The sequence below is a fragment of the Psammomys obesus genome, unplaced genomic scaffold (assembly GCF_907164565.1).
Source record: "Psammomys obesus unplaced genomic scaffold, mPsaObe1.curated_primary_1811, whole genome shotgun sequence".
Classification (NCBI taxonomy): Eukaryota; Metazoa; Chordata; class Mammalia; order Rodentia; family Muridae; genus Psammomys; species Psammomys obesus.
Genome location: NW_026591086.1, coordinates 2,484,861 through 2,497,262, shown reverse-complemented (window position 1 = coordinate 2,497,262; position 12,402 = coordinate 2,484,861). Strand labels below are relative to the sequence as shown.

The 12,402-nt window shown below is 45.1% G+C and overlaps 1 protein-coding gene across 5 annotated transcripts in view; it reads left to right on the top strand.

Moving 5' to 3' along the window:
• Msra (methionine sulfoxide reductase A) overlaps positions 1-12,402 on the top strand; it is a 302,775-nt gene that overhangs the window by 190,582 nt on the left and 99,791 nt on the right. For all 5 annotated transcript variants that reach the window (XM_055609788.1, XM_055609789.1, XM_055609787.1 and 2 more), the window contains one exon: positions 4,611-4,715. In XM_055609788.1, coding sequence (XP_055465763.1) covers positions 4,611-4,715 — 105 coding nt within the window. The remainder of the gene's footprint in view (positions 1-4,610; positions 4,716-12,402) is intronic.

Here is a 12,402-nt window from a genome sequence, read left to right as displayed (position 1 = left end):
GTGCGACTTTTCATATAGGTCACTGCTTGTGTGACATTTGCTCTCTCCTGGAGACTTCAGGCTCCTCTGTTCTAAAATACTTACTTGTGGCCATTGGATGGGCAAATAGCTCACCTCTATTTAAAACTCGGTGGGCTTGGATCCTGTTTCTTCCTAAATGTGTGACTTCTGTGAGAAAACTTGTGAAGAGGCCTTGGCTTGCCCACCTGTGGAGGAGGCAGTGCCTTTCTTGCTCCAGTAAACAGCAGTATTTGTATCTTGTGTTCATAGAAGCTAAAGGGCAGGGGCAACTCAAGTGTCCATTGGCGGATGGATGGATAAACAAAACATGGTTTGCACATGGCACGTGGTGAGGTGCCTTCCTCACAAACTTAGGGGCCTTGGTTTGAATCTCAAGCACCCACGTACCAAAGCTTGGCACGGTGGCTCCTCTCTATAACAAATGCTGGGGTGAGTGGTACGGACGGGTGGATCCCTAGAACTTATTGCCTAGGTAGCCTAGCCAAACAACCAGGCTCCGGTTCAGGAGAAACCCTGTCTCAGAAAAAAATACTTTGGACAGTGATTGGAGGAAGAAACCTGATGCTGACTTCTTACCATCACCACCACCACCACCACCACCACCACCACACACACACACACACACACACACACACACACACACACACTCACACACACACACACGAATACATAGTACACCACATACATATATGCACACACACACACACACACACACAAAGCATTTAGGCTCCCTGAATGTCAAGAATGGAAACAATATGCCATAAACATGACAAACGTATTTGGTGTGAAAAGCCATTGGAACCTGACAAGATACGGAAGTCAGAGCTGCAAGCAGGTGCTTCACAAAGCAAGCAGCTACACAAGACATGTCCAACATTTGTAGTGACTGAATAAAAGCAGATAAATGCACACTAGAACATTAGGGGACCCTCTCTTATTGCTTGTAAAACCGCTTGGAAGTGTGTTGGTGGTGCTGAAGGGATGGTGAGACCTGCCTCATTTGACCCATGACAGGGCAAAAATGACTAAGTCATTTCAGAAAGGTCCCTTGCAAATGTGGCAAGAGCCAGGAAGCTGTGCATGTACCCTGATGACGTGAGTCAGGAAATAGAGCTCATGAGGGTAATCCCCAGCAATGGGAAGATACATAGAAGCCCACAAAATGTACCCCGCCATTTCTACGCCAGTGACATACTGTTAAGAAACACACATGTAATTAAATGTTGCCATTCTGACTGCACAGAACAGTGGCAGTCATACATGCAATCTAGTGTGCGTCTTTTGGCGGCTGTCCTGTTTCATTTGGCATAACGTCCTCAGGTCCATCTATGCTGTGGTGTGTTCGGGAATGTCCTTTCTTTTGTCTCTCTCTCTCTCTCTCTCTCTCTCTCTCTCTGTGTGTGTGTGTGTGTGTGTGCGTGTGTGTATGTGCACACATATATGAGTGCGTGTTTGTGTGTGTGTCATCTCCCCGGCCCCTTAATGCTTTTCCTATTATCGGGCCATTAATAACTATAGTAGTTAAATCATTCAAATGATTAAATCAGCTGTGTAATAGACAGCTGTTGTGCATGCTGTGTCTTCTAAGCTCTCACAACCCCCCCCCCCTTTATATCTGTTACCATAACGTCTACTTAGGGGCCTGGGAAGAGGCTCAGGGGCTAAAGTGATTGCCACTCGGCATGAGTCCACAGTTCAGATCCTCAGAACCTGTCTAAATGCTGGGTGGGCATTCGGCTCACCTGCAATCCCAGCCTCTGAACAGAGGTTGTCTTTGGCAACCTCTGGGTTTGATTGTGAGACTCGTCCTCAGTGCATAAGGTCGAAGAGGGTTCAGGTGATTGTGGACATCAACCTCAGGCCTCTGCAGGTACACACACCCAGACAGGAGCACCCACACGTGCGTGCTCACACACACACACGTAAACACCGCAGGCACGTGAAAATGGAAAGAGCAATAAATAGATGTAAAATATACTGAGATAGTAAATTCTATGACCATGGTATCTGAATAAAGTTGTATGGATTGACTAATTAATAATAAAACTTTAATATAGTAGCTACAAGTAACTCATTGTATTAAAAAAACATGAAAAACATTAGGGCAAAGAAAAAAACTACATTGGCTATCAACAGGAAATTCAGTGTTCACTTCAGTAATATGAACCCATTCCCACTGAAGCGGAACCCTCTCCTCCCGCTATGAAGGATATGGAGTAAGAAGATCACAGCAGTGAGAGAGACTGGCCCTCATGCTTGCCCGTGGGGCAGGAAAATGCAGCCAGCTTTACTGAGGGGAAGTATGTATGGCACTGGGGACCAAGAAATTTCAATATTTATAAATGTTGATTCAGAAATTCCAGTTATTCAACTGTGGCTTGAGATGTCTCTGAAGTGTGGGAAAATATTTACATTCATGGTTAGAAATAGGATTTCGTGTAAATGCCCAGTGATAGAAAATGAATGAAGATGCAATCGGACAACCATCTGATGGGGTGTTATGTAGTCATTATAATTGGCGTTTGCTCAAACTTTATTGCAGTGGGCGATTTTAATTCTTCCTTGTCTCTTACATTTCTTACATCTTCTCGGCTTAACATTGTTCATAAATATTGTTCCTGTAACCAAAAAGAAATTTACATATTAAAAAGATTAGAGAGAATGGGAGAATTTATTTCCTTTCTGGGCTCAGGTTTTCTATGTTCACCTTGCTCGCTCTCCTTTGACATACTGAGTGTCCCCTGGATATGAGGTCAGAAGGCGTGTGTTTTTAAGTTTTAGCAGTGAAATTCACTAAGCCTGTGGCCTTGGGTGAGCCTAACTTACCTGTATCTTGGCTGTCTGGTTTGTAAAATGGAGCTGCTGTCAGACACAACTAAAGTGAGAAAGCCCACGTGCCAGTGAACCCTCCCGCCTGCTGAGGCTTAAGTTCAGAGCTCTACGCAGACTATCTCACACTTGGCCATCTATATGAAGGACCATCAGCATTCAGTGAAACGATGGTCAGGATTTATTAGCAGGACAGGACAGGGCTCCAGATCAGCCAGAGAGGCCAAGTGCAGTGTCTGGATGGATTCCATGGACTTCCGCTCTTTCGCCAGGAGAGCTGGGATAAGTTAATCTCCATCATTCACTCATGACAGTTGCCCAGCAGTGAAACCTACCCAAGCTTCGGTGTCCCAGGATTTTACACAGGCATCACTCATTGGGTCAGCGTGATCAAAAGAGTAATTGCCCGGTGTGGCTGGGTTCAGCCTCCTGTTTAGCTAATAGCACACCAGCCCAGGGCTCCATGGTTCTTTCTGCATGATAAGTCCCACCTTAAGACTGCTGGGTTTAGTTCTCCTCATCCTGAAGTCCACTGTGAACAGTCTGTCTCATTTCTATTAGATATCTCATGGTTTTTCAGTCAGGTACCAAAGGCAAAGGCCAGGCCTCTCTTTGGAGAAGGCCAATCTCTTTATGATGCAGAAGGTGACAGAGAAGAGAGAGTGAGCAGGTTTGAATATGGAGTTTGTGTCACGTGGGAAGGCCTGTTATTACAGGGTTCTGAGACTGGCCAATAGGAAGAACATGACCTTAAGAGTTATGAGGCATGTACTTCCCTCCCCATTGTGGAATCTTCGGGATTGCCTGTGACAGTAAACTTGCTTACAGCTGGCTCTGTGAAAGACCTTTGCTAGCATTGATAGTGTTCACAGAGAGGAATTAGGCTGAGGAAATGCAACCTCCTGGGTGTTTGACTCTAACTCGAGCCCGAGTGTCCAGAGCACAGCAATTGTGTCTCACCGCTAATTTAGCTAATGGGAGTGAGTTCTCGGTTTATTTCTGCAGGTATCTCTCGCTGGCACTACTCTGATCTGTACTTCAACTAAGCTTACTCCTTGTAATTTGGTGTGATGTAAAAAGAAATTGGGAAAATTTCTTTGGTAGCGTGTCCAGTCCTGAGCATTGGGTCAGACTGACCGGCTCTAGACTTCGTAAAAGTGAGATTTGAAAAATGAAAATCCACACTGGGGACATGGCTCAGCAGTTAAAGCACTTGCTGCGGAAGCATTTGGACCAGAGTTCAGATCCCCGGAATCCTCACATAAAAACAGCAGCCCGCCTGTAATCCCAGCAGCAGGGAGAGATAGAAGACCCTCAGAGCAAGCCGGCAACAAGACTAGCCGTATAATCCATCTCTAGGTTTGACTGAGAAATCTTGCCTCTGTGAAGAAGGTAGAACAGTGAGCAGGAATAATTCCTGACATCCACTTTAAGTCTCCATATGAGTTCCCACGCCCATGCACCCACACACCTGCATAAATGTGTGGAGGGTGGAGGGAGAAAAATTAAAATGGAGTTTAGTCCTCATATGAAAGGAGACAGAAGCCTTCTTCCCAGGAATCTCCAGGGAGGACAGCTCTGCTTTTGTAACTGGGGACAGAGGCTGGGGATGAGACCAGCAACTGAAATCCAATTACACTTATGGCCTTCCATCAGAGAGAAGAGTTCAGCTTCCATCCACAGGGTCTTTTGAGCACGAATAGCTTGCAATGACTTGATGTTATCAGTAAAATTGGGCTGTGTGTTCTGTCTCTCTCTAGAAAAAACCGGCCATGCAGAAGTCGTCCGGGTTGTGTACCGGCCAGACCGCATCAGCTTTGAGGAACTGCTCAAGGTCTTCTGGGAGAATCACGACCCGACCCAAGGTAGAGTGAGGAGTGAGCCAGTATTTAATTATCTTACTAATTACAGCTGGGATAATTAGTGTTTGAGCTGCATGGGAGAGATGAACCTTGAAATCACACAGGAGCTCAAGAATATGATTGCAGACATTTACTGACGGATCAGGGCGGGGGCACACGGGGAGCAGAGGGCTGAGAGAAGAAAGGCTCAGCCACAGTCAGTGCTCCTCCCCCCTTACAGCTGTCAGGGGTGGGAAAATTCCCACAGAGAAAGACGCTAGACAATGGAGATCCCTTCACCTTTGATTATTGCATTATTCTTCCTTAATGCAGCCTTTTGTCTACAAAATTAAAGTGTCTTTCCAGTAACCACAAAGTTTTCCTGATTTATGGTCCCTTTGTTTTCTAAGAGTTTAGCCTTTTGCATCTTTTGACATTATCGAGTTTGTTTTTAAAGAAATGTCTGTGGGTGATTACAGGAAGAAAAAAAAAAAGACTATAAAATTGAAAAACAGTATTCAGTAGTCCATAATACTTGGGTTATTCAAACATTTCATTTGTCCTCCTTGGAATCTGTTATGTGGGGATAGTAATGCATTTTGACTACAAACAGTATCTGGTGGCCAGAAACGTTATTTGGATATATTCGAAAGCAGAAAGTCCTCCATTGGGTTATATGGGGGCATTATGGGGTAATACTGGATAATATGGTAAGAGTCAACAGTGAAGGATTTATCCACCCCATCCTAGCCATTTTACAGTGCTGTGCTTGGGGATGGTGAGGCTTGTGAACTGGGATCTTGAATAGTCTCTGCCTATTCACAGAAACAATTTCCCAAAGGGAAACTGGGTTTGCCATATTGACAGTCTCTTGAAGGGTGGACATTTCCGTCTCAGATACCTTGGTGCTTGTGGTAAAATCTTAACATGGGCCCAAAAAAACAAGTTGGTGGGCCTTAAGTGTGGTGTCAAGTTTGTCTCCCCAACATGGCCCACTAGAACTATCTATTACTAGAGTCACTTGTAAAGGTCAAGGATCAGAGTGAAGGCAAGTACAGCCGAATGAGAGCTGTAGCTTGATCTGGTAAGTTAACCACGTAGATAAAGGCTAAAATCTGGGTAGAGCTGTTAGCATACGTCTTAAATCTGTTTATTTACGCTTCTTAATATCTCTTTCTCCCTTCTCCACCCCAATGTCTTCCAACGGCCCAACACTGGGTAGGAGAGAAAAAAATGTTAGTGAAGAGGCATAGTTTTTCTTAGCTACTTCCTGCTGGCTAGGGCCATCGGGTTCCTTGGGGCAAGTCCAATCTTTGTTTCAGGATATCTCCAACTGTTCATCCAAGTACATCAACAGCAATCAGGAAGTGCCATCAGCCTTCCTTCTCAGAGCTCCCTTTTCTCTCTTTGGGCCCTGGCATTTATTCCCTCTCCAGAGTCCTCAGAACTAAACTATCTGCAGTGGGGAAAGAGCCCCTCTCAGATCCTGAATGAGGTAAATAGTCTGCTGCTGTGGACAGTCTGAACCAGATCCCAGAGCTACACCTGGGATCAGGTGTAGGCTAACCATGTTAACCTCTACAACACAGAGCTATAATGGAAACATCTGGTTTTCTATGGGGGTGGGCCCTTGGTGGAAGAGAGCTGAGATGAGATGTGGGACAGTAGGTCAAGGCCTGCAGGGACTATTAGAAGGTTTGCCTTCACCAGAGTTTGGACCCCTGGTCTGCTCTAGCACACGAGGAAGGCTAGCCTGGCAAGAAGCCCTGACTGGTGCATATGTCCAAGAGCTCATGCGTACATTCAAGTGACTCTCCATCCGTTGACGCAGACATTCAACCATATGTCTGGTAAAGCCAAGAGTCGAAAGAATGCTGAGAATTTCTAAACCATCCAGGACCCCCACATCAGGAATCCAGACAGTCTGAGGCAAAGTCCCCACAGGAAGGCGTGTCGCCTATAACTTGGCTGCCTTATACAGTGTTCTGTTCCTGTGGAATCCCTGAGGCTTCACTTTAGTGGCATCTCAGACAAGGCCGGTGTCACTGGCTTTTCTATTTTTATCTCCTTAAACATCTTACCCGGTTCACGAGTCTTTGTCAGCACAGGTCCTGGCCCTTGACCGTCCAGGAGAGCTTTCCTGAGGACGGCCCTTGAAGACTCTCTGATTTCTTCCACAATTACATTATATTTGCCTCAACAGCCCTCGCTCACCCACCTCCTCTTGTTTTTTTTTTTTTTGTTGTTGTTTTGTTTGTTTACTTTGTTGTTGTTATGGTCTGTGTTATTTATTCTTCTAGAGTGGCATAAGAATGTATGAATGCTTGGATGGCTTCAAAAGCAGGCATTTATCTCCTCAAATTTCTGAAGGCTTCTTAACTTGTAAGTTTAAGGTCAAGGAGTCAGCAGGTATTATTTTTCCTGAGGCCTCTCTCCTTGGTGTGTTAATGGCCCTCTCCTTTCTGGGTCCTCACGTGGTCTTTCTTAGGTATGTTTCCTTGTCTTATAAAGACACCAGTAATATTGGAGTAGGGCCATAGTGACCATGTTACACTCAATTACCTTTTACAAAACATCAGTCAGGCTGGTGAAATGGCTCAGCAGTTAGGAGTACTCTCTGCTCTTCCAGAGGACCCAGATTTGATTCCTGGCATCTACATGATGGCTTTTATGTCCCTTTCCAGCCTCCAAGGGCACCAGGCACAGACATGGTACACAGATATACACACAGGCAAAACACCCATACATATAAAACAAAACATTTGAAGAATCAAAAATACTTTTTTTAATCTACAAAAGTAACCACATTCTGTGGTCTAGGAGCAGAGACTTCCGCCTATGAAGAGAGGAGGGGTGCACTATTGAACTCCATCACACTACTCACTAGAGTGACAGCGCACAGCACTATTCACTGTGACAGCTTTGCCTGCTTTTCTTCTAGGGGTGTTTTTAATGCCATTCATGGACTCATAACCTGGGAGTAATTTAAAAACCCATTCAGGTGAACATCATGGGCGCAGGCTTGCCTTTCAATGTGCTTCCCATGCCATTACCAGAATTACTTTGGGGATAACTCAATGCAGTGGAACGTGGGCTGTTACATGAAAAGAGAAGGTGTCTCCCTTTGCTGGGATGCCAAGAGTAAGAAAGCCTGCTCACGAGGGAAGGAAGATAAGCAGAGCCACAGAGATGTAACGCCCAGCAGCAGACTCTAGAGGCCTGAGGCCTGTCCTTCCTGCAGCTGGCCTACTACGCTGCCAGCTCTCTCATGGTTTCCTAAGCCCCAGAGCCATATACTCTCCCTGCTCTTCTTCATCTGGACTGTCCCCCCTGTGCCTTCGTTCACAGAAATTCAAACTCATCCATTTGTCTAATTTCATCATTATGCTTACCATATTAGGAACTATGCTCATTTGCCTTATGAATCAGAGATCTAAGCCACTTGGTAGTAGTCTCACCATTGACTAAGATGAAAGAGCAGTCACTAAGAAGTGCTTCTTCAAGACTTGGTGGCTTGATTAGGGGCTTCCTCAGTAATTCGGAATTAGTATTCGGGATCTGAGATATGGGGCCAGAAAAATGTGTGACTCTCCTATTACCATCTCTGAACTGCTGTGGAAGCAGTTGTCCATCAAAGACCTTGCGTGTCCTTTGTCAGGCATACCATTTGGTGGTGGTAATCACTAAGTGGTCCAAATAGGTAGGAGGACCCAGCCCCTGAAACAGGGGGGAAATGTGTCCTCATAAGAAAAGAGTCAGAACCCAGTGGACCAAGATCAAATGAACACCCAGAAAAGTGTATGTAAGACTGCATGGCGTCATTAGAACAAGTGTAAATGAACACTGGAAAAATAGAAGCCAATGCACAAATTCAGAGGAACCCTGGGTCGTATTCCAAAGAATCTCTGAAGCTTCAAAGTGTGTGGTCATGAGTAACTTTTCCAAGATTTGGACATTAGATTTGAAGTGCATTGCCTGAATGATAGGCGGCTGGAAGAAGAGAGTTAGCCTGTAAATGAACTTGGCCTGCCCTCTTCATCATGTTCCCCAGAGAAATGGCTGTGCAAAGAGAGCAGCCAATGGTGTGAGTGAGGGAACTGAAGGCGTGAAAAATGGCTACCTCACACAGAAAGGGGACTTTCAGGAGAGAGCTGTGTGGTGGGTGTGGGAAACTCTAAGCTTCGAAGCCACAACCCCCTCCAGTTGCTTCTCCAGAAGCCAGAGTAAGCGATTCCTAAAGCCACTGGGAGAATGCTCCCATGTGCAGGGAACTGCTTGTCGGCAGAGAGACTGAAAGTTGAAGAAGCTGAGATGGGCTAGCCTGGCCTTTGATGAGAGGGTACGCCCAGAAAACATGCACATCTCTCCAAAAACACGACTCCAGAGGCGCAGACCATGAACAGCATGGTGGAAGATTTTAGAAGCTTCTTGATAAAGTTGTTAGGGGTCTGAAAGGGTCACTCACAGTTTTGGATTAGAATTTAATGTATGTGGAGGGAAAGTAGAAGCCTTGGATGGTATTTACAGGTGCAGGGATTTTTGCTAATGTCAGAGGTCCTAACACAGAGGAAGCAGCATGAATTTAAGCTTAAAATCTCTTTTTAAGTGAATCAGATCCTTGGGACATAGAGGAAACAGGAAATCCTACGAGTTGTTCTATGCTTCATGGGACTGAAAGCAACATGCACAGTGTCTGTCCTTATGGGTAGAACAGAGTCCCAGAAATGGTTACCATTTAGAAGAGAGCAAAGCTGGCAAGAAATGGAAATTTTTGGTGTTTTAAGATACTCTTTTGACATCTTACCCAGGGTCTCCTTCTTGCTTAGCTTCTTGAGGTATACAGATTTTAGAATGATTATCCTATATTAGATGTCTAATATCCACTTATAAGTGAGTATATACCATGTGTGTCTTTCTGCTTCTGGGATACCTCACTCAGGATGATCTTTTCTAGTTCTCACCATTTGCCTGCAAATTTCATGATTTCCTGGTTTTTAATTGCTGAGTAGTATTCCATTGTGTAAATGTACCACAATTTCTGCATCCATTCCTCAGTTGAGGGACATCTGGGTTGTTATCAGATTCTGACTATTACAAATAAAGCTGCTATGAACATGGTTGAGCAAATGTCCTTGTTGTATACTTGAACATATTTTGGATATATACCTAGGAGTGTTATAGCTGGATCTTGAGGTAGCACTATTCCCAATTCAGAAAGACAAACAGGATAGACCTTGGAAGATGAAGAAAGCAGGGAACAGGACAGGGGACAGGATCATGCCACAGAAGGCCTCTGAAAGACTACCCAGCAGGGTATTAAAGCAGATGCTGAGACTCATAGCCAAACTTTGGGCAGAGTTCAGGGAATCTTATGAAAGAAGGGGACTGGAATGCCACAAGGAGAGCAACAGAATCAAAAAATCTGGGCACAGGGGTCTTTTCTGAGACTGATAGTCCAACCAAGGACCATTCATTGAGATAACCTAGAACCCTTACACAGATATAGCCCATGGCAGCTCAGTCTCCAGGTGGATTCCCTAGTAAGGGGAACAAGGCCTGTCTCTGACATGAACTCAGTGGCTGGCTCTTTGATCATCTCCACCTGAGGGTGGTGGGGCAGCCTTACCAGGCCACAGAGGGAGATAATGCAGCCAGTCCTGATGAGACCTGATAGGCTAGGGTCAGATGGAAGAGGAGGAGGACCTCCTCTATCAGTGGACTGGGGAAGGGGCATGGCAGGAGAAGAAGGAGGGAGGGTAAGATTGGGTGAGGACAAGGGAGGGGGCTACAGCTGGGATACAAGGTGAATAAATTGTAATAAATAAAAACATTTTAAAATTTTTTTAAAAAAGAAAAAAAGATACTGTTTTGGGCTGGAGAGATGGCTCAGAGGCTGTTTTTCCAAAGTTCCTGAGTTCAATTCCCAGCACCACATGGTGGCTCATTACCATCTATAATGAGATCTGGTGCCCTTTTCTGACCTCCTGGCTCACATGCAGGCAGAATAATGTATAAATAATAAATAAATAAACCTTTAAAAAAATATTGTTTTGGGGCTGAGGAGCCAACTTAGCAAAATACTTGTACATACATAAGGACAAGCATTGGAAGAGCCCAGAGCCCATGTCAGAAACCTGGCAGGATATCATCTGCCTGGAAGTAGAGACAGAAGGATTCCTGAAGTTCATCAGCTGGCTAGCTTAAGCTCTGGCTGCATTGAGGAGCCCTGACTCAAAAAAATGAACTGGAGAGTGATTAAGGAGAATAACTGACATCAACCCCTGGCCTCCATGTGTGTGTGAGAGACAGAGACAGAGACAGAGTCAGACAGAGACAGACAAGAGAGACAGAGAAAGGGAGAGGGTGAAAGAGAGAGAGAGAGAGAGAGAGAGAGAGAGAGCTGTCTTTCTACACTTACAGTGAGCCAGTAACAAGAGATTGTCTCTTATGGTTCAGCTTCAAGTGGAGTGACTGACCAGAAAATCTCAGTTTACATTTAGCTAGGGAAGAAGAGAACCTTTCACCTCATCTTCCAGTTACCACAACACCTGTATTTTGCCCAAATCCTCAAGTTTAGGCCAATGCACCCTACATTTGCTTTCTGTCTTTACCCATGGGGCAGATATAACTTCAGATTTCAAAGGGCAGAGTGGAGTGTGCCCATTTATTACCACTTGGCTTCCCGAGTTGCTGAGATTACCCCAGGAATGTGGAAGAGACTGAGATTGAAGAGATTTGCTGTCTGGCCCCCATTTAGACCCTCTAGAGCCTTGAGGCGTTGGTCAAGAAACTCAAGTCTGAACTTCTCTGTTTTTCTTATCTGCTAAAGATATGTCCTCACCTCATGGGGTATCTGGCATAAGAATTAAATAGATTAGCATGAAGACCTCAAGTTGCCAAGGCCCTGGCAGGCAGTGCTAGGTCTTTCACAAAACAAAAGATTATCACCAGATTTTGAGATTTGTGTTTATAGCCACATCCCCTTCATCTGCTAAAGGTTGGATTTTAGATTTGCAGGGATTCTCTTGTCCCTTCTGTGATTAGAATGAGTTCAGCATTGCTCGTGTTTTGATCCCATGACGCTGTTGGTGCAAACAGTGGCAGCAAGCTGGTGAACCTCCCTCACAGGCTCCTGAATTTTGCTGCTGAGACAGGAATGAGAAGATGTGGGTCAGGTCCCACCCTCTCATGCCTGGTCTATCTCCTTCCAAGGAGTTAATACGCACACTGGTGATACAGCTCAGTATTCAGATTCCCACCTAGGGCATAGAGTACTGACCATGGACCCTGGGCCAAGGTACAGTACCCAATGCTGAGATTCCAACTCATAAGTCTGATATCTCGATGACAAGCTATTTCATCTAATCTCTCTGGGGCCAGGAACCTCTACAGTTATTAAGAATCTTGTAGAAGCTAGCTTGAGTGATGAGAGTAGCTACCAGGCAGAGATGAAGAAGAGAAGAGAAGGCATGAAGAAGACAAAGGCATGACCTTCTGACATGCCTCTTGGAGATAGGGTCTAAGAAAGCCAGTATGTTCAGCAGTGGCAGTAAGCAGATGTCAGTAAACACACGCATAGCAGCAGTAGGGGCTTCAGAGAGCACGTGCCAAAGCCCAGTCAGTCAGGAAACATAGTTAAGCTTTTGGCCAGTGTCAAATTAGACAGATAGATAGATAGATAGATAGATAGATAGATAGATAGATAGATAGA